This window comes from Moschus berezovskii, chromosome 21 (genome assembly GCF_049115385.1).
Source record: "Moschus berezovskii isolate FMDL1 chromosome 21, NW_MosBer_1.0, whole genome shotgun sequence".
NCBI classification, from domain to species: Eukaryota; Metazoa; Chordata; class Mammalia; order Artiodactyla; family Moschidae; genus Moschus; species Moschus berezovskii.
In genome coordinates, this window is record NC_142480.1 from 232915 (window position 1) to 253802 (window position 20888).

At 57.8% G+C, this 20888-nt stretch overlaps 1 protein-coding gene and 2 long non-coding RNA genes across 5 annotated transcripts; 2 read left to right on the top strand and 1 right to left on the bottom strand.

Annotated features, from left to right (window-relative positions):
* Positions 1-2748: 2748 nt before the first annotated feature.
* On the top strand, positions 2749-6471 carry LOC129550731 (disintegrin and metalloproteinase domain-containing protein 20-like). Of its 3 annotated transcripts, none has more exons than XM_088829803.1 (2): positions 2749-4655; positions 5110-5247. In XM_088829803.1, exons 1-2 carry the CDS (start codon positions 4073-4075, stop codon positions 5148-5150), a joined length of 624 nt encoding a protein of 207 aa, XP_088685929.1. In that variant the 5' UTR covers positions 2749-4072; the 3' UTR covers positions 5151-5247. The 3 variants fall into 3 exon arrangements, with proteins under 3 accessions (XP_088685929.1, XP_088685928.1, XP_055274667.2); XM_088829802.1 differs by having other exon boundaries at positions 2751-4655; positions 5086-5204; XM_055418692.2 differs by lacking the exon at positions 5110-5247 and adding an exon at positions 5395-6471 and having other exon boundaries at positions 4058-4655.
* Positions 5724-17215, bottom strand: LOC148774457 (uncharacterized). The gene is made up of 3 exons (XR_016035713.1): positions 17095-17215; positions 7265-7696; positions 5724-5848 (listed from the first exon to the last, which is right to left on the bottom strand). It is a non-coding gene; the product is annotated as an uncharacterized LOC148774457 (long non-coding RNA).
* Positions 9783-19751, top strand: LOC148774458 (uncharacterized). The gene is made up of 3 exons (XR_016035712.1): positions 9783-10124; positions 11170-11239; positions 14503-19751. It is a non-coding gene; the product is annotated as an uncharacterized LOC148774458 (long non-coding RNA).
* Positions 19752-20888: the final 1137 nt, after the last annotated feature.

Sequence of the window (20888 nt, forward strand, 5' to 3'; positions counted from 1 at the left end):
GAGTTTGCTCAAACCCATGTCCATTGAGTTGGTGATGCTATCTAACCACCCCATTCTCTGCCGTCCCCTTCTCCTTCTGGCCTCAGTCTTTCTCAGGATCCGAGTCTTTTCCAATGAGTCAGCTCTTCACATCAGGGGGCTAAAGTTCAGAGCTTCAGCATCATTCCTTCCAATGACTATCCAGGGTTGATTTCCTTTAGGGTTGACTCGTTTGATCTCTCTGCTGTCCAAGGGACTCTCAAGAGTCTTCTCCAGCAGCACAGTTCGAAAGCATCAGTGCTTTGGTGCTCAGCCTTCGTTATGGGAAATGGCAACCCACTCCAGGGTTCTTGCCACGGGAACCTCACAAATAGTATGAAAAGGGTAAAGCTATGTTACCTTTCTTTGAAACTGCCACACTGCCTGCTGAGGTGACTGGATCAACCTTCTTTCCACCAACAATGATGAGCTTTTCCATTGTCCTCCTCACTGGTCAACAGTGGGCATCGCAAGACTGGTGGGTTTCGCCATTCTAACGGTATGGCTAACCAGTGGCCCTGCAGGTGAGGAGAGCTCTCAGGGAGGGTCGGGATTCTCTCTGGTCCTGATGCTCTCAGACATGTCCCCTCCATACCTGTGGGGACGGACCCTCACTCTCCTGAAAGTCCACTGCACTGTGACCTTCACAGAAGGGGAGCGGCCCCACAGAGAGCACAGGTCTTGTCACAAGCACGGGGTCCCAGACCCCCGCCCCAAAACAGAAGCTCTGTCTCACACACACCAGAGTGGGCCAAAGGCCCTCCCCGCCCCGAGGGCCCCTCCACGATGCTCGCAGATCATTCTGTCACCTCAGTAGCAGCCTGGGTGGTGAGACGATGGAGGGGTGGTGAAGCCCACTCGCCTTTGGAGAGGCGGTCTGGCGCAACATGCAAGCGTCTCTGTCCGAGGTGTGCTGTCCTGTGGAAGCGGGAGGGGCCGGCTCGGGGTGGAGGCGTGAGACGCGCCCCGATCGAAACTCCTCCTCCTCCGCTCGGCTCTGGCCATGTCCAGAGAAACGGCTGGAGGTCAGTGGGTGGCGGAACCGCATGGCCAACCCCGGCTGGTGAAGGCGGTGGCCGCGGGAGTCCTGGCACAACGTCCACCTCTTGGAAGTGTCCCATTACACACTCCCCTTGTCCATCAGGCAGCGGGCAGGAAGCTTTGCGGGCGCCCCCACAGCTCTGCCTCGATGAGCCAGGCCAGGATCCCCACGGGGCCACCCCAAAACATGTGCACTCCCCACACTGCACCAGCTCCCTGACGACGCCCCACACACAGCGTCTCTGTTCAGGGGGCAGGTGACCGCGGGCAAGCCCTCTGGGCCAGCACTTCAGTCCTTGAAGCTCAGGAGCACCCTCTCGATCACCACTTCTGGGGAGGTGGGCCAGCTCCCTTGTACAGGATTCCCTCCAGCCAAAGAAAGGGTCTACAGGACTATCCCCCCAAACCGACCTCACCCCAGCAGCCCTTACTTCTGCACAATGACAGCTTCTGTAAACCACGTGTGCAGGGAATGTAGGAGCTGGTTATGCCCCAGTGGCCACATGTGCATGCTCCACGTGCTCTCCACACCAAGCCCTGAGGTCCCCACCCTTACTGCGGGGCCCACGCTGCCAGAGGGAAGGGGACCCTATGTATGGTAACAGCAGGTCTGGCTTAGGGGCTGCCCTGCGGTGGGCCCCTTCAGAAACCCCAGGGGTCCCTGGCCTTTGCTGGCTCTCCTGCCACCTGTGGGCATGTGATGTTTGTCTCCTTCTAAGGTGGTGCCTGTTTCCTCCCCAGCCCACACTCAGGAGGAGACCCATGGAGCCAACTGGGCTGCTGAATGCAGCCAGACTGGATACTGATCCTTGTCACACGCCACTCGAGAGCTGCCTTTACCCCTGGCGGAGAGTGTTGGTCAGCAGGTGTCCTCCCACACTCTGAAGAAGACAGGGTGTCGGCACAGAAGGGTGGAAACAGTGGCTGGGCACCTCCCATCCAAGCCGAGGGAACTTCCTGAGACCCCTGTCTTCTCATGCTGTCTCCGGGGCTGATCCTCAGCACGGAGGGCCCTCCAGATGGGGGAGATGGAGAAACCACAGGACAGTAGGCTCTGGGCCTTATCCTGAACATGAGGGGCCGTCCGGATTTGGGAAGATGGAGAAACCGTGGACAGTAGGAGCCAGGCTCCATGGCATCGGCAGCCTCTTTCCCGTTGCCAACTCGTCTCCAATTGCACGTCTCAGGGACTCGGAATACCGCAGGGCTGCCAAAGCACCGTTGCCCCAGTTATCATTACAGAACTTCCCAGGAGCACACAGGCTGCCAGAGCTCGCACAATCCTCATCCTGTGTCCCTGCAACCAAGAACACCAGGCCCAGAAATCAGAGACGGACCTTCCTGTGAGCAGGTGACAGATGACGTCGTCCCTGGCATGCGCCTCCCCCACAACAGCCGCTGCTGCACAGGCCTGAAGGCAGATGCAGTGCTCCGCCCTCTACAGTATCCAGCAGGTAAAAGCAAACACCTTTCCCGCCTGCAGGAAGTCCTCCCTCTGACCTCAGGCAAAGGGGACCTGAAGGAGTCTGTAACTCCCCCAGGAGCCAAGAGGAAAGGGGCAGGGCTGCGGAGCATCCCAGCGCCCATGCTACTTCCGCTAGGCTCACCTCACGGCAGGCCGATCCGCCGAGGGCCGGGAGTCGGGGCCGCGCGTCGCGGCCTCACAGGCAGAGCCAGCGGACAGAGCAGAGGACCGAGAGTCCTCCCGAACCACCTGACCTGGGGTCTGACTCAGCTCCTCTGATGGTGCAGAGTCCGGGAGGCGAGGCGGTCGAGTGATCCAGCACTAAAGGCCACAGGCTGCTGCAGACACTTCCTGCTTCCAGCCAGATTTGCACGGAGGGCTCAGGTTCTCATCCCCTGCAGCCACGCCCAGCGGGGCTTGGTCAAGTTTTCCTATGAGCTGACACTTGGGCAAGGGGGCAGGGTTCAGGAAACAGCCACTCCATACACCGTGGGCCACCTCCCCGTAGCGAGCAGCTTGCAGTCAAGGCCACAGAACGCAGACGTGAAAGGGAAGGAACCAGAACCGACCTGAGTTAGACATGTTCTCTGCCAAGACAAGAAGGCAAAAAGCGGAACAACCCAACGAGCAAAATGCAGCAGAGGGCACCCTCTGTGGATACAGAGTTCTCATATTACAGACGCGAAAGCAAAATCTTGCTTTTATTCTGCCTGTGAGTGAGTTTCTGTCCTCTGTGGATGGCTAGAAAGTTGTATAAAAATGCCCAAACTACTTCCTTGTTCCCCTTGGGTACCAGCAGGCCCCCTGGGTCCACAGAGCCACAGGTGAAAACCATCCCCTGCCGGGAAAGAGCCGCACAGAAGGACAAGAAGGGAAGCCGGGGGCTCGCAGTCAGGCCTGGTTTCTGGTCTCACCAGCCGGGGTCAGCAAGAATCACAGAGAGTGTCCCAGAGGAGAGTGGGGAGCCTGCTCCTCAGGGGACCTAAACGAAGCTTCCAAGCGGAAACCAAGAGGAACACACGGTTTGCAAGTGACCCACCTGCTAACCAGGGTGAGACACATGCAATTATGAACTTCTGAAACATTTTCAGCACCTGTGAATGTTAAGCGACGTGAGCAGTGTCTGGCTCCGATCGCCAAAGCAGAAGGAAGTGATGCTCACAGGGAGGAAAAGAGGACTGTGCAGGAGGGGGCCTGGCAGCCCCAGCGGGCAGAGCGGGGGCCGTGAGCCGCACTGCGGGTGCACACTGGGCGTGCAGACCGCTGGAAGAAGGGCTGGACGTGTGGAGTGGAGACAGGCCTCTGCTCCCCTCCCCCTGCCCCGGTCAGCCCCCGCTGGACTGATGACCAGGCTCACCCAGGGCCCCGCCCTGTGGCTGTGACTCAGCCCCTGCAGATGACCCGCGCAGGGCTGGGCACTGGCACCCTTTGCGCTCTGTCAGTGTCTCCTCAGACGGCAGTGGCCTCGGCCCGCGGCTCAGACCTGGCTTCTCTGCAGGTCCTCCGCTCCTCTGTCCTCACTGGCGGACATCCCTGAGCAACGTCCCCATGCTGGCGGAGGGCTGGGTCACCCTGAGGGCAGCCCTCTGGCTGCTCGGGCTCTGGGCAGTGCTGGGCCCTGTCCAGTGCTCTCCGGACCGTCCCTCGTGGCGCTACGTCTCCATGGAGGTGGTGATCCCCAGGAAGGAGCTGCAGCAAGGCAAGGGCGCCCAGACGCTGGGCTGGCTCTCCTACAGCCTGCGCTTTGGGGGACAGAGGCACGTTATCCACATGCGGCGCAAGAGGCTCTTTTGGCCTGGATACCTGATGATGACTCAGGATGACCAAGGAGTCCTGCAGACGGGCCATCCCTTCATCCCTGAAGACTGTTACTACTTTGGCTACCTGGAGGAGATCCCTTTCTCCATGGTCTCCATAAGCACGTGCTATGGGGGTCTCCAGGGTTACATGAAGCTGGATGACCTTACCTACGAAATCAGCCCCCTCAAGCATTCTCGAAAGTTTGAGCACACTGTTTCTCAGATGGTGGCAGATGCCCACGCAATCGGACCGATGCACAGACCGGTGTATGAGGAGGAAAGGGACCCTCTGCTGTCTCCAGCAAACATCACCACAGCCCCCAGGATGTCTAGTAAGTTGTATATGTTCCATCAAGCCTTTATAAAAGGCTTATGTCAGTCTATGAACGCATTTTACAATGTGTTTATGAATGTGTCAAAAACTGTTCAATACATGGTGGATGTGGGCAATATCATTGATGGAGTTTATCGTGGCCTTGACACTAGGTTTTATATTATCGCCCTACATGTTTATGATGTTAGGGACCCAGTCAACATTGACACTCTCAGATCAGGTAGTCCATATTATCGGTTCTATTCAAGAAGCATATTTCCTGTTTTTTCACCACATACATGCGTAATCTTTAATACATTTGAACCACCTGATGGTGCATTTGTTCCATATCTATATACTTTCTGCAGCTCAGATAGTTTGGAGCCAATTGCTACTTCGGGGAAAAATACCCTAACGGTGGCTCTCTATGTGTGCTTTCTAATTGGCAGAAGTATTGGTCTTTATTACGACAGGGGAACATGTGTTTGCCAGAGAAGGACCACCTGCATTATGAATGGCTACCAGTCACTGACAGATGCTTGGAGTAACTGCTCCTATATGCACCTAGAACATGTAGTTATAGCTGATCGCAGCTCTTGTATGTTTCACCCCACGCTGGAGTTTTACAACAGATCGTTGATATATGAATATTGTGGAAACAGAGAAGTAGAAAATAGGGAGCAATGCGACTGCGGCACCTTCAAGGAGTGCTATAACAACCAGTGCTGTACCAACCTCTGTTCTTTGACTGCTTCCAGCATCTGTGACGCAGAAACATGCTGCACGAACTGCACATTCTCCAAGCCCGGGACGCTCTGCAGGCCCATCCGGGGTGTGTGTGACCTTCCTGAGTACTGCCGTGGGGTAAACAAGGCCTGCCCTAAGGACGTCTTCATGCAAGATGGAACCCCATGTGGTGAAGAGGGGTACTGCTTTAATGGAACTTGCACTGACCGCAGTGTGCATTGCAAAGAGATCTTTGGTAGAGGGGCTTTGAATGCTCCAGATGAATGCTATGATATAAACAGAGAAGCCAACCGATTTGGATTCTGTAGAAAAAGGCTTTGGTCTTTCCGCTTTTCACCTTGTTCGCTGACGGATAAGTTTTGTGGAAGGCTGCAGTGCACCAATGTCACTTTTCTCCCTCCACTGCAGGAACACGTTGGATTTCATCAAAGTCATAAGTCAGAGGCCTTGTGTTTTGGGCTGGACCTACACCGTGGGCAAGGAACAGTTGATTATGGCCAAGTGAAAAATGGTGCCCTCTGTGCTCCCGGAATCTACTGTTTGAACACCTACTGTAACATTTCTGTGAGTGCAATAAATTATACGTGTTTACCTCATAAATGCAGCTTCAGAGGAGTCTGCAACAGTAAAAGCCACTGCCATTGCCACGTGGGCTGGGCACCTCCACTTTGCAAAAACAGGGGTGATGGAGGGAGTGAAGACAGCGGACCCCCTCCAAGACGATTTCGATCGGTAGAGCCTGACAAAACAGTTCTCGTCTACATGAGACTGGTGTTCGCTCGCCTGTACGCCCTGATAGCTGCAGTCCTCTTTGGCGTGGCCACAAATGTAAAAACTGTCCATATCAGCAAAATTAAGGAAGAGACAGAGCATCCTGTGTAAACCAGCCTCCGGACCCCTGCACAGCTGCAGGGGAGGTAGGAGGAACTTCTGAGAAGGAATCGGTGATAAGACAGCAAAGCTGAAGTCTGCAGCAGACAGGGGTGGGGGCAGGTATCAGGAGGGTCAGCATTCTCACACCAGGTCCCTCGATAGGCCGCTGACCAGCACTCTGAAATAAATCTTGAAAACCATCCATAGGTGTCTTCTAATATTTTGTCTTCCTAAGAGCCCAAACTGAGCCTGAGACTGGTCAGGAGAGACCTGAGTCAGCAACTGGGTCTTGACCCAAAGTTGCTGGTCCTGGTGTTAACAACCCCTTTAGGGACAACTTTATTTGGGTTTTCTCCAACACTCAGGTTTTCCTCATCTCCCAGGTACCTTCTCTTTTGCCAAACCCAAACTGGGCTCAGGGTAGTCGAGGACTACTCACGCAGGGTGGGGGGCTCATGGGGTGGTCTGCCACGTGTGGTAACCCCACTGTCCTCTGGCAGCTGGACAGGGTGGGTGCCTTCCACGTCCAGCCTCGGGACAGAGCAGAGACCCAGACAGCCATTTCTCACCCTTGGGTGACCTCTGGCTTTTTCTGAGGTGAACGTCATGCGCGTGTGTGCAAGAGTGAGTGTGCCCAAGTGCTGGGTGTGACTGGACCCGTAAGGACAACCCCTGGGAGGCCAGCCTGGTGCCCATGGCCTCTGGGCTCTGCAGACTCAGGGCTAGAATCTAGGTGGGCTCTCCTCATTTTCCACAGTTCTTGGGTACAGGCTTTAAACCCCTCAAACTCAAACTGGGTTCTAAAACTCAGAGATGGAAGGTTCTGGAAACACTCTCTGGGCCCCACAATGGCTCCAGGAAGAGGGAGCCCAGGGACCACTGGGTCTACTTGGGAGACGCACTGCCAGCACTCATGTATAAAGATCCTCCCAACCGCCCCAGGGTCCTCCCACCTCCCACCGACCCCTGCCTGCAGAGCCCAGTGCATGCAGAAGAGGTGCCCCCTACCCTGTCCAGGGGCAGGGCTGCTCCCCCTTCTCCTGATCAGGGCTGGCAGAGAGCCTGTGTTTCGGTGCGTCCAGCTCCAGGGCACCTGCTCAGAACCTTGACAAAGCCTCTTTGCCACCTGCTCCCTCCTGCACCGGAGGAAGCAAGTAGACCAGAGACAGCACCCCGTGGCGAGAGGTCGCTCCTCCACCCGAGCCCTGAGACCAGGCTCTTCTCCTTCCAGCCGGTTCTTCCCCCATGTGGGAGGAGAAGCTGGAGAAAGCGGGCTGCTGTGGATCAGCCCTTGCAAAGTCCCACTGAGCAAAGTCAGAGGCTTCAGGTTCATCCAGGGCTTTGGGAGGAGGGAGAGGACGCAGAGGCAGTCTTGTCGTGTTTCTTGACCTGAAGCAGCCCAGTGGAAAAGCACTCATTTGGTATTAGTCGAATCTGAAACTGAAAGCAGAAATAGAGTCTACTAGAAGATACCTCGGAGAAGGCAGTGGCAAGCCACTCCAGTACTCTTGCCTAGAAAATCCCATGGATGGAGGAGCCTGGTGGGCTGCAGTCCGTGGGGTCGCTAAGTGTCCGACACGACTTAGCGACTTCACTTTCACTTTTCACTTTCACACATTGGAGAAGGAAATGGCAACCCACTCCAGTGTTCTTGCCTGGAGAATCCCAGGGATGGGGAAGCCTGGTGGGCTTCCATCTATGGGGTCACACAGAGTCGGACACGACTGAAGTGACTTAGCAGCAGCAGAAGATACTTCCCCCTGTCTCTGGGGAAGAACCAAAGAAGCCTGGACCCAGCGGCAAGTATCAAAGAGCGGGACTGATGACAGTGACCGACGAGTGAGCCCGGAAGCCCTGGACTGGCTCGGAGGGGCTCTTTGGCGGAAGGTTGGGCCCACCCGGAGGAGGTGCTCCCTGGGCTTCCCACCACCCCCCAGAGCCACGCCTTCCTGCCTCAGCACTGCCTCCTGCTCTCAACTGCCCTTGCTCATAGACGCCAGCTGGCCCTCCTACAGAGGACAGCACTGCAGTCCCTGTGGGCCGAGGGCTGCTAGCAGCCTCAGAAGGAGAATCCACCTGCACTGAGCTCCCAGGACAGGGCGGAAACCCAGCCCAAGCTAAGCGGGTAGGCACGGACACTGGTAAGGGACTCAGCAAGCGGTCACAGCTGCCCAGCACGGCTGCAGCCCCATGACGGTACATGCCGGGGGCGCTTGGCTCCAGGGGCCCTGCTGGCCACCTGGGGCTCCAGAGGTGACCTGGAGGGGACGAGCGGAGACGTGCCCTCTGCCTGGAGCCCCATGCTGGTGCCTGCAGGGAGCCTGCGGCAGTGGCCAGGCGCTCCTCTTGTCCTCAAAGGCACACTATCAGCCTCAGAACACAGGGCCTGGCGAGTCCTCCGTCCAGACCTGGCAGAGTGCGTGCCGTCCGCTTAACCTGAGCTCACTGTGGACCTGCCCTGGACTCTGTGCCTCTGCACCATCCTCCCCAGAAGCCAGAGCCCTTCCCCACCCCAGAACCAGCCATGCCCACCCACCCCCAGAGCTGTCTTCTCATCACAGCCTCCGTTCTTGCACGGAGATGTGGCACCAGCAGCAGCTGGCCCGCAACGGTGTGCTGGGTCCTTTGCTGCCAGTGCCCAGCCTGTGGAGTAATTACTCATCACAGTCGTCACGGGTCCCCTGGGGATGCATGGTGAGGACCCCGCGAAGTGACACGTGGGCGCTGGGTGTACTGCCCAGGCCACACCAAGCACTCAGCGCGCAGGGCTCTTCATCGGCTACTGCCACTCTGTTCCTGCAGCCTGAGCCCCTCCCTCCAGGTGACACACCTGCCCCACCCACAGCTCCGGAAAGTGTGCGCCCACACCAAAGTGGCCGTGGCTGTGGAGCCAAAGCCTAGCCATGGGATTCACTCCAGCGGCCCTGCCCCTTGGGCAGGGCACAATACACCCTCAAGCTGGAGGCCACCACCCCAGCGGGCAGTGCTCGCGGGCAGCCCGGCCGTCCAGCTGTGTCTGCAGCAGTGTTCCCTGTCTCTGCTCCCCTTCCAGGGGCTCTCCCTGCCCCGCACCACCCACTCCCCCACAGGCTCTGCTCCTCTGCCCTGGACACAGTGCAGGCTGGGAAGACGGAGCAGGTCCAGAGCACAGGGCTAGCAGAGCCTGCCAACAGAGTCAGTGCCGCCACCCAGGACGTTCCTTTTCCAGCAACAAAACCGACTGAGGAAGAAGTAGGGATCGAATTAGAAGGCTCCGTCCGCTCCGTTCCATTCCGCCCCGCCCCGCCCCGTCCGTTCCGCCCCGCCCCGTTCCGTCCGTTCCGCCCCGCCCCGTCCGTTCCGCCCCGCTCCGTCCGTTCCGTTCCGCCCCGCCCCGTCCGTTCCGCCCCGCCCCGTTCCGTCCGTTCCGCCCCGCCCCGCCCCGTCCGTTCCGCCCCGCCCCGTTCCGTCCGTTCCGCCCCGCTCCGTCCGTTCCGTTCCGCCCCGCCCCGCCCCGCTCCGTCAGTTCCGTTCCGCCCCGCCCCGCCCCGTTCCGTCCGTTCCGCTCCGTCCGTTCCGCCCCGTTCCGTCCGTTCCGCTCCGTCCGCTCCGCCCCGCTCTGTTCCTCCCCGCTCCGTCAGCTCAGTCCGCTCCGTCCGCTCCGTCCGTTCCGCTCCGTCCGCTCCGCTCCATCTGCTCCGTTCCGCTCCGTCGCTCAGTCATGTCCGACTCTCTGCAACCCCGTGGACTGTAGCCTACCAGGCTTCTCAGTCCATGGGATTCTCCAGGCAAGAATACTGGAGTGGGTTACCGTTTCCTTCTCCAGGGAGTTAGAATGCTAATCCCCAAGAAAGCGCTGAGGTTACCGAGTCTGTAATCGTCTGCACAGGTGAGTCCAGGCCCTGGTGGATTTGGGGCAAGCTCTTGGACATCTGCAAAACTGGTCATGTCCGCGTGTAGGAATCCTGCCCCCATGCCCCATGGCCGTGTGTGGGGATCCTGCCCTGATGCCCCCAAAAGGAGAAGCTCGGGCTGGATGGCGTGTCAGCAAACAGCCAGAAGTCATCAGTGAGACCCTTATCCTTGTTTGTAGCGGTTTAGAAACTAAGTTGTTTCCAACTCTTCACAACCCCATGGACTGTATAGCCCACCAGGTTCCTCTGGCCATTTGATTTCCCAGGCAAAAATAATGGAGTCTGTTGCCATTGCCTGCTCCAGAGGAGCTTCCTGACCCAGGATCGAACCAGCATCTCCTGCATTGGCAGGAGACTTCTTTACCAGTGAGCCACCAGGGAAGTCCAGATGAAATTCTAGGAAGCCAAATTCTGTCCAGTTCACTGCACAGACTCAAACCAGACACTCAGAACTCTGTACAGCTCACCCAGTGATCCCCGCTAAGGGAAGCAAAGACTCACTCTATTAAGCCCCTGCAAGCCCATGTGGACACCAAGGGGGCACTCCTCTCCTCTCCACACCTGAAGTGACCCTGAAAATTGATGAGACGGCTTCTATATTTAAGGCAGGACAACACTCAGTGCAGTGTGCTCCCTCCCCATGCTGGGCCTTCCTGGCACCTGTGGTTCTGTGGCACAGCTCAGACAGCACTCCTCAAACGTCGGAGGGCCTACCCCAAGGGAAAGGGCAAGTTTTCCTCTCTTCCAACACCAGCCGTGTAACTTCCTAAAGATCAGCCCTCTTTCCCAGCTCTGGAGGGGTCTCGGCAAACCTTTGCCCACTTTGTATGACTTACCTGGCTGGGCACCCCTGGTGACCTTTCTGTAAAATACCCCCACAATCCTTTGTCTCAAAAATGTGCATGACTGTGCCTTCAACTCTTGGTAGGCAGAGTGACTTCTGAGAATCCACTTCCCTTCTGGGGCCAGAATCCTCAGTTTGGCTTAAATAAAATCTCCCTTTTTCTTCTTACCTTTGAGAAATGAAGTACTTCCTGCCATATCAGTAAACAAGGATGCCACAGTCATCTGAAATGCCAGCTCTCCAAAGGTGAGTTTCTGAGCCCTGAAGGCGCCCAGAGAGGTGAACAATACCTGCCGACCAGCAGCCCTGAGGCTGCAGCCACTCCCCACAGTGAGCCCTGAGGAAACTCAGGATGTGAAAACGCAGGACACTGGCCCAGACAGCTGAGGTGCTTATGAAATGAATGCTTTGAAGGAGCCCAGACTCTTGCATCTTCCCACACACAGATAAGCACTAAATTCCTAAACATGGGTTATCTGGCTTTCTTTAATTAACAATATCCTATTGACGTTCAAACTACCTTCCCTTTGTTGCAAAACTTCTATATCACCTGGCTCCCCCACCACCCTCTGTCCCAGACATGAGGCCCCGGCTCCCTGGCAGTCTCACAGCACACCTAACGCATCCCCAGCAACCTCCTCCCAGGCCGGCCGTCTGCTCCTCTCCCCAGGACCTTACTGTGTTGGACTGTGTCTCGTCCTCTGACACCCTAGCTCACCGTGGCCCTGCCCACGGATGCCCAGCTGCTTTACAGCGTGGAGCTCCCAGGCTGCCCTGCAGGAGGGCAGAGGCCCCGCTCCTCCCCATCCTGGTGGCCGCTCCATAAGCACAGGTGCTAGGAGGGCCTGGCTCCTAACAGGGCATCCCCACCCCCCGAGGATGTAGGTAGGCGTGGCCCCCGCAACAGTGCCAGAGACCCTGGTGTCAGATGTCTCCACCAAGCTTCCGCTGCTCTGCACACCCAGAGGAGCTGTTGGCCGTCCTGGTGAAGAGGAAAATTTAAAATTTTACATCACCTCCTGCTCCTTCTGCCTCTGTAACTCAGCTTGCTCCTTGCAAAGTCTGGATTACATAGGTCACGTAGTCTCAGAAAGTGGGGACTTGCAATACTAGGAACTGGAGCTTATCTCACTCAGCCTTGTCCTACTCTTTGCAACTGCCCAGTCCCTGCAAACCGGCTTAATCATGTCTGTCCAGGTCAGGCATCCCCCTCCCCATCTGACTGCTGTTCCCACACATGGAAAATAACTTAGTTTAAACCAGTGTATTAGCAGCTAGATTGCCCACAATAGCTTGTCTATAAAAACCCTGTCACCCCTTTGTTCAGGGCTCAGAGCTTGGAGTGTTAACTCCTCTGGGCTCGCGGCATAACAAACCTGAGTTCTCCAGCCCTCCAAGTGTGGTGCTTGGCTTCTAGAGTACTGGTTTCTGCAACACTGGTGACAGTTTTGGCTGGAAGTGCTAGAGGGTCAGCCTCACCAGCGCTCAGCCCCCCAAGCCCCTCAGCTGCTGGACTCCAGAGACCCGGAGCCCTCAGTGAGGACAGAGTCCTGACACAGTCCCTGCTCCCTTGTGGCCAGTGGACACAGCCGCCTCGTCATACACACGTGGCCACATTTCCTGGTCCCTCTTAAACCAGAGTCCGGGCACCCTGCTCCAGCTTCTCCTGTGACACAGCTGTCACCTCTGTGCAGGGGTGCACTCAGCCCTCCCCTGCTGTTACAGTGACTGAGTAAAGCTGTTTCCACCACTCCCATGGGAAAGGCCCCTGGAAGGTAACTGTGTGAACAGCTAACCTGGACAGTGAATGCGGAGCCCAGTGCCATCAAGCCCCTCGCAGCCTGGCCCTCAGGTCAAGCCCAGCTGGGGCGGGAAGGCGGCAGGCCAGGCCCTGACTCACCTGGACGTCCAGCCTCCTTGGCCAGCAGGTGCCCCCGGCAGGCTCCGTGAGGGTCCTTAGAAGGATGTGCACTGGAGCCAGGGAACAGGCTAGGGAAGGTTGATCAGAGACTTCCCAACCAACCACGGAAACACCCGCATCGTACCTGGGGCAGGCCATCCGCACCCGATGCTGGAGGGGCACCCCCCACAGACACAGACGGGAGCCAGTCTTGCACCCAAGCAGCCGTCTCCAGACACCAGGTGGCTGACACACATGCCAGGTGTGAGCCCAGCCACCACCAGCAACTTCCAGCAGATGTGAGCTGGGGGCCGGGGGTGCTAGCCCTCACTGGTCAGGCCCGGGACAGGGAAACTCAGAGGGTCCAGAGGGCAGCAAGGACACAACCAGAACCCCCGAGTCAGGCAGACTGCCCGTGGGACCCATGGGCAGATCTCAGCGGGCCCCAGGCCCAGAGAGGGCTGCCTCGTCTCCCATGGGCAGATCTCAGTGGGCCCCAGGCCCAGAGCGGGCTGCCTCTTCTCCCATGGAGGTCTGAGTTAGACTCACCCTGCACCCTGCTTACCCCAGGGTTCAAAGCAAAAACCCACTGGAAACACAGCATCCCCACCTCAGAGACAGCTGGAGCCCATGAGGGCGGCCCGCACACACAGCCAGGTAGGGAGGATTTTGAGGGTGTGCGTATCGCCGTGAGAATACTGTGGTGATAGCTACTGCTACACCCACAGTGACTCAGGCCCTGACATAAAGTCCAACCCGCATGCAGGTGTGGAGCCGGGTAGTGCGTCTCCAGGGGCACTGGGCTCCCAACCAGGTTGCCTCCCCTACTAACTGAGGACAGTGACCCAGAAGGGATGCTTGGGCATGGGCCCTGGGCTCGGCCAACAGCCAGGGGACAGAGAAGGGCCTGGGGCTCCGGGCCACCTACCGAGAGCATTGAGCAACAGTGGCCGAGGTCCCGATGAGGCAGCCATCCCAGGGAGTCCCTGACCCCTCCCCAGGACCAAGACTTGCCAGCAGGGCAGGGGTCCCGGCAAAGGGCCAGCCCTCCAGCCCCTGCAGGCGGCGGGGCCCATCTTGATGCCCCAGGGTGCTAGGGGGAGACCAGATCCAGAGGACTGTCCACATTCCAGTAGGAACTCTGCTGGACAAGCTAGAGCTTCCAGGCCTGATCGCAACCCACCACCCAAAACCAGCATGGAGTGGGTGCCCGGGGGCCGCTGAGGGCCTCAAGAGGGCGGGTCTTAACTGTGCTCCAAGGCCTGGAGGGTGCAGAGGGCATGAACCGCCCGGGGAGGAGGGCCCTGCCCTGTCCTGGGCCTCTGGACTCCCGGGGTCAGGGAGGGGGTGGGTGCAGGGTTGGGGGACGCAGCTCCCTGCACCTGCTCCCAGTCCCTCTGGAGCCACGAGGATGGAGCAGCTCAGCTCTGCCCTCAGGGCTGGGCCAGCACAACTGGGCCCGGACTCCCAGGACAGGCAGCAGCAGGAGTGACCCTGCTCTGCTCCTGGGTTTCCTGGCGGGAGATGCCTGCTGGCCCCAGAGCACAACCAGCCTCAAGGTGACCAATACACAGTTTGTGGGCAATTTGGGTACCATCTGTCAACCCAGGAGGCTGTCACTTGGCTGAGTCCAGCTCAGAGCCTCAAGACAGAGCCGGCGTGGTCATCGTACACCTGGCAGGAGACACCTCCCACGTGCTCCAGCAGGGCGCCTGTGGTGCCACGCCTCTCCGCGAGCCCTGAGCCCAGCACCGCTCCACCCACAGCCAGCCCAGGCTGCCCAGCTCCCCCGACTGTTCAGCCCTCTGAACGCCCTACATCCAGGATCCCCTTGCGGACGGCCTACAGTGTAAACAGGGCTTTTTGCCAAGGGTTCTACTGCAGTGCTACTATAGTGACTACCACAGTGAGACATGGGGCAGCAAAAACCTGCCAAGCATATGGCCACCCAGCCCCACACGGCCAGGCCTCACGGCCTGAGCTTCAGAGACGAGACCTTCGGCCTCCTGGGCCGCTCTGGGTGGACGCAGCGTGCGGGCCCGTGTCCAGACTCTGAGAAGACTGCACTGACCCTGCAGCCACACGTCCAGAGCCCGGCAAGCAGGCCCTGACCACCAGATGCTCAGCGTGCCACCAAATGGGGCCAACAAAGACAGAGCCCACACTGGGCAAACCATCAGGTCAAGTTTCCCAGGGGCAAGGCCCTAGACAACTCCAACCCTGCTGGGAGCTCAGGGAAGCTGACAACAGTGGATGCTGGAGACGGGCCTGTACTCAACTGCATAGGAGCTCGCCAGGGAGCAGGCTGGGAGGGGTTCATGCAGAGGGAGCAGCTCCCAGCATGCTGCCAGACCCGAGGTACAGGAGTCCGGATCCAGGCCTGGCCTGAGGGGGCTTGACGGGCCTCTCACATGTAGCAGGGGTATGCAGGTTCCTTGTGCAGTGTCCAGAGATCATGGCCGGGGCGGGCACTGCACCAGAAGCCAAGCCAGTAACCAGCCTTTGTGGGAAGTGCCAGTGGGAGCTGTTACATCTAAGTCTCCCTCAAGCCCTGCGGCATGGCCACCTGCCACCCCACAGGTCAGCTTGGGGAGCTCAAGATGGACTGGCATCCCTTCCTGCCAGGTTCCTGTGCAGGACACTGTCCATGGCCACCCTGTTCTGGCCTCTGCTCAGCTTCTGAGTTTCCCCAGCCTGCCACCACCAGCTTGAAGGAGCTTGGAGTGCAGCCCCAGCAGGACATCAGACCTGGGCTCAGAGAGCCACTCAGTCCAGGGTGCATACAGCCTTGCACATGGAGGAGGGTCCTCCATGGCTGCAGAGTGGGCTGGGCAAGGAGGCATCACAGGCCACCCTGCCGTTGGGCCCGTCCAGACCTGGACCAGCTGACAGCTCCCGAGGGCTCCATGCCCAGCAGAAAAGACCAAGGGGGCGCTGAAGGCCAGCAGCTGGGGTTTCTGAAGCCGGCTGTGCCACAGTGTATTATGGTTATTACGGTACCACAGTGACACTCTCAGTGTCAGAAACCCCCCCTGCCCAGGTCCCACGAGCAGGGAGCCTGTCCCCCAGGTCTGGGTGCTGCTCTGCCCTCCTGACCATCAGACTGCACCCTGCACGCCCCCTCCCTGCTGTCTCAGGGCAGCAACAGCCCGAGGAAGGGTCCTGGGCCAGGCGCTGGGCTGCGGAGACCCAGACAGGGGACCCCAGCAGCTTGCCGCCTCTGACCCCGGAGGAGCTTGTGCGGGCCGGAGGCAGGCTGGGCCTCTGCTGGGAGGCCCATGGTCTCAGCCACTCATGGTCTCGGCCCGGTGGGCCACAGGTGGGTAACGGGCCAGGCTCAGACTCAAAGGCCCACACTCCCGGGTCCTGTCCCACCCGGCAGCCCAACCTCATCACAGAGGCCCCGGGCCGGGGGGTCAACGGGGATTCCAGGCAGCCCTGGGTCACCGTGGAGCTGAGCGAGTGAAACCACGACAGGAGGTGTAGCCAAACCAGCCCTCTAGTTACCCGACCCCAGGCCAGAGGTCAGAGAGCAGAGTGCAGCCTGGCCCGCACCGCCCTCAGACCTGGGGTGAGCCAGCAGCGCCCAGAGGTGCCTCCTCTCCAGGTCCTGGAGCTGGGCGAGTCACGGGTACCGACTGTGTCCCCACCCTCCTCCGTGTCTCTGGAGTCACCAGCCAGAGCTGCCACCAGTGTCCCAAGCTGCCCAGGGTCGTGTCCCGCCCCTGCGGACCCCGCATAGACACCCAGGAGGCTCAGAGCCGCACTGTCCGCACGCGTCCACCAGGACCGCAGCCCCCTGTGCTCTGCCTGCTGCCCAGGGCTGGCCACAGTGCTGGCTCACAGGGACCTGAGCTGGAGGACCCCTTGGGGGGGTTGAGGCAGCACTCAGGCCCCTTTTCAGGAGAGGGTCCTGGGAAGACCGTCTCCTCCTGGGGGACAGTCATTCACGCAGGTCCTCCTCAGGAACCCCACAGCACGGCCCCTCCAGGTACTCGCATCTCTGCCCCGTCTCTGGAGTCTCAGCTACCCCAGGCAGCCGTGGTGCCCTGGCCCACAGCAGGACCCCCAGAAGCCCAAGGCCCCCGTGGGCTCTACGTTCAAGTGTGTCCACAGCCTACACCTGCCTGCCCGTCACCCCAAGCCTGTCTGCAAGAGGGTCTGGACCCTGCTCAGGGCAAAGGTTCAGGGCGGCACTCACCGAGCTCCTTTCCTGGGTGCAGGCCAGGCACCAGACCTCAGGGCCAGCGCTGGTCTCTGTAGGGTGGTGGCTTGACACAGCCAGGCGCCCTGGCAGCCTCTTCTCTGTGTGGCAACACCCCCCCCCCCCGCCCCCACCGCCCTCAGACAGGAAAGCCCTTAAGTCCCAGGCCAGCTCTGGTGACAGCTGCTCACTGAATCTGACTGCAAAGCCTCTTCCTGCCTGGCTTCCTGCCCTGCCCCACCCCCCCCACAGGCCTGGAGGTCTGCAGAGAGTTCTAGCAGAAAGCTGGACTGCCCTCCCCAGGGGCAGGGTGCCCTCCACTCCTTCCCTCGCTCACCATCCCAGGTCCCTGCACAGGGCCCGGGCGGGGGCCTCAGTCAGGCGCATGGCTCACTGCAGTCCGTGAGCAAAGACGCAGAGCGTGACAGGGAAGCCAGGTCTCCCTGCTCAGGCTGGTCTGGAGTGACTTCCTGGAGGAGACAAGGAGCATCTAGGACTCGGTGACAGGACACAGAGGTGCACGAGGATACCGCAGGGCTCCGCCTGCACCAGCCTGGGGAGGACGGGGAGACAGCTCAAGGGCTGGAGGCTCGGGGCTCTGAGACCCTGCGCTCAGCCAGGAAGGGCCCCAGCAGGCAGGGGCTCCTTGGCCCCAAAGCTGCCAGCGCTCCTGAGCCTGCAGTGTGGAGAGCCTGAGGGTCGCGCAAAGGCCCCCCACACCTGCTCCAGGTCCCTAAGATCCGTGCGCAGAGTTCTAATCCCCAGGGTCACCCAGAGTCTCACTGAAAAGCAGAAAGCAGTGCAGCAGTCGGGGCAGGGGGCACCCAGGAGACCCGGGCTGCTGGTCCACAATGCCAGGGGCCCGAGACAGCCCTGACAGCCCCCTCCCTGGTCACACCGCCATCCGCCTGGAGCCCGACATGGACCACCGGGAATGCCCTCCCTGGACCCTGAGAGCCGCTGTTCTTGCTATCAGTCGCATGCACATTCTCAGGCCCTGGCCAGTCATAGGCCCCGGCCTCCTCTCCTTCCAGCCTGGCCCAGGCCAAGCGCAGGACACCGCCACACCCACGGACCCGCCTCCGGGACTGCACTCTGCCCACACACTCCCCTCTCCAGTTCCATCCCTACAGTCCCCCTGACCCCCAACCCTGTACCTTTACCCTCCCCACCCACCCCCTCACTTTTCCCTCCCCAAACTGCCTGCACTGCTGCTCCCCTCTCTGCCCTGGTCCTGGGGTCTCCTCACCCAACTAGGTCAGCCCGCCCCTCTACACCCAAGCCCCGAGCCCCCTTCTGCCCAGCACGGCCCACGCGGGACCCCTCCACCCACAGCTCCTGTCCTTCGTCTCTGGGTCCTACCATCCTCACACCCACCCAACACCCCTCCTACCCTTGTCCTTCCCAGTGCAGCCCGGCCCCCTCTGCCCCCAGGGGCATCTACGTGACCCTGGTCTTCACCGTGAGATGCACTGGGGTCCAAGGGCAGGGCTTCCAGAGTGCGGCTCCCTCTTTGCCCATCCTGGGATGCAGATGCAGTGTCTGGGATGAGCAGCCCCTTTGCCCACCAACTAAGGACAGCAGAGCAGAATTCAGACACATCCTTGGTCCCAGTGGCGAAGAACTGATGCTTTTGAACTGTGGTGTTGGAGAAGACTCTTGCGAATCCCTCAGACTGCAAGGAGATCCAACCAGCCCATCCTAAAGGAGATCATTCCTGAGTGTTCATTGGAAGGATTGATGCTGAAGCTGAAGTTCCAATACTTTGGTCTCTTGATGCGAAGAGCTGACTCATTGGAAAAGACCCTGATGCTGGGAAAGATTGAAGGCGGGAGAAGGGGACGACAGAGGATGAGATGGCTGGATGACATCACTGACTCTATGGACATGAACTTGAGCAAGCTCCAGGAGATGCTGATGGACAGGAAAGTCTGGCATGCTACAGTCCATGGGGTCACAAAGAGTCGGACACGATGGAGTGACTGAAGGAACTGAACATGACTTCAAAATAAGCAAAGCAGCACCTACACATGATCAGACCAGACATCAAAGGAGAGGAATCTGGCCCTATTTCTTTATAAAAAAAATTTGTCAGTGCCCATAAAACTGTGTTGAAGAGAAAATGTGATCCAAGAATTTTATGCCCTCCAAAAAAGCAACTAGTATTGAAATATATTTTCCACAGGCATCAGCTTGAGAGAGTGTCTCCTTGAGGTCCTTCACAGTTGAATGAATTATATGTTTATGTGTATATATAGAGAGAGACAGTTATAAGAAAATATAATATTATCTTCAATAGTCTATATTGCTCCTATTGAATATATACGCATATGTGCATATATACACATATAATTCATATTCAATATGTATAATATTGTTCAGTTGCTAAGTTGTGTCCGATTCTTTGTGTCCCCGTGGACTGTAGCCCCCCGAGCTCCCCTGTCCTTCACTATCTCCCAGACCTAACTCAGACTCACGTCCATCTAGTCAGTGATACTCGCCAACCATCTCATCCTCTTACGCCCCTATTTCTGTTTGCCTTCTATCTTTCCCAGCACCTGAGTCTTTTCGTATATGCTAACTCCTGGCGTCAGGGTTACAAACTAGAGGAGCTTCAGCACCAGTCCTTCCAATGAATAATCTGGTTTGACTGGTTTGATCTCCTTGCAATCCAAGGGACTTTCAAGAGTCTTCTCCAACACCACAGTTCAAAAGCATCAGTTCTTCAAAACTCAGCCTTTTTTTTTGTGGTCCAACTAGCACTTCTGTACATGACTACTGGAAAAGTCATGGCTTTGACTACATGGAGCTTTTGGCAAAGTGGCGTCTGTTTTTTTAATATGCTAAGTTCATCATCGCTTTCCTTCCAAGGAGCAAGTGTCTTTCAATTTCATGGCTGCAGTCACTGTCTGCAGTGATTTTGGAGCCCAGGAACATAAGATCTGTCACAGTTTCCACCTTTCCCCTTCTATTTGCCATGAACTGATCCTGCCAAATGCCAAACGCTATGATCTTAGTTTTTTGAACGTTGAGTTTCAAGCAGCTTTCTCATTCTCCTCTTTCACCATCATGAAGAGACTAGTTCCACCAAGTTGTATCACCTGCATATCTGAGGTTGATATTTCCCCAGAAATCTTGATTCCAGCTTGTGATTCATCCAGTTCAGCATTTCACACGATGTACTCTGCACAGAATTTAAATAAGCAGGGTGACGATGTCCAACCCTGGTGTACTGCTTTCCCAATTTGGAATCAGTCTGTTTTTCCATGTCATGTTCTAGTTGTGGCTTCTTGACACACATACACATTTCTCAGGAGACAGGTAAGGTGATCTGGTTCTCCTATCTCTTTAAGAATTTTCCATGTTTGTTGTGATTCACACACTCAAAAGTTTTAGCATCATCAATAAAACAGAAGTAGATGTTTTTCTGGAATTCTCTTGCTTCCTCCATAACTGATCAAATGTTGGCGATTTAATCTGTGGTTACTCTGCCTTTTCTACACCTGGAAGTTCTCAGTTCACATTCTGTTGAAGTCTAGCTTGAAGGATTTTGAGCATTACCTTGCTAGCATGTGAAATGAGTGCACTTGTACAGTAACTGGAACATTCTTGGCATTGCCCTCCTTAGGGATCGGAATGGAAACACCATTTCCAGTCCTGTGATCACCGCTGAGTTTCCAAATTGGCTGACGTATTGAACGCAGTACCTCAACAGCATCATTTCTTAAGATCTTAAATAGCTGGGCTGGAATTCTGTCACCTCTACTAGATTTGTTCCTCATAATTCTTCC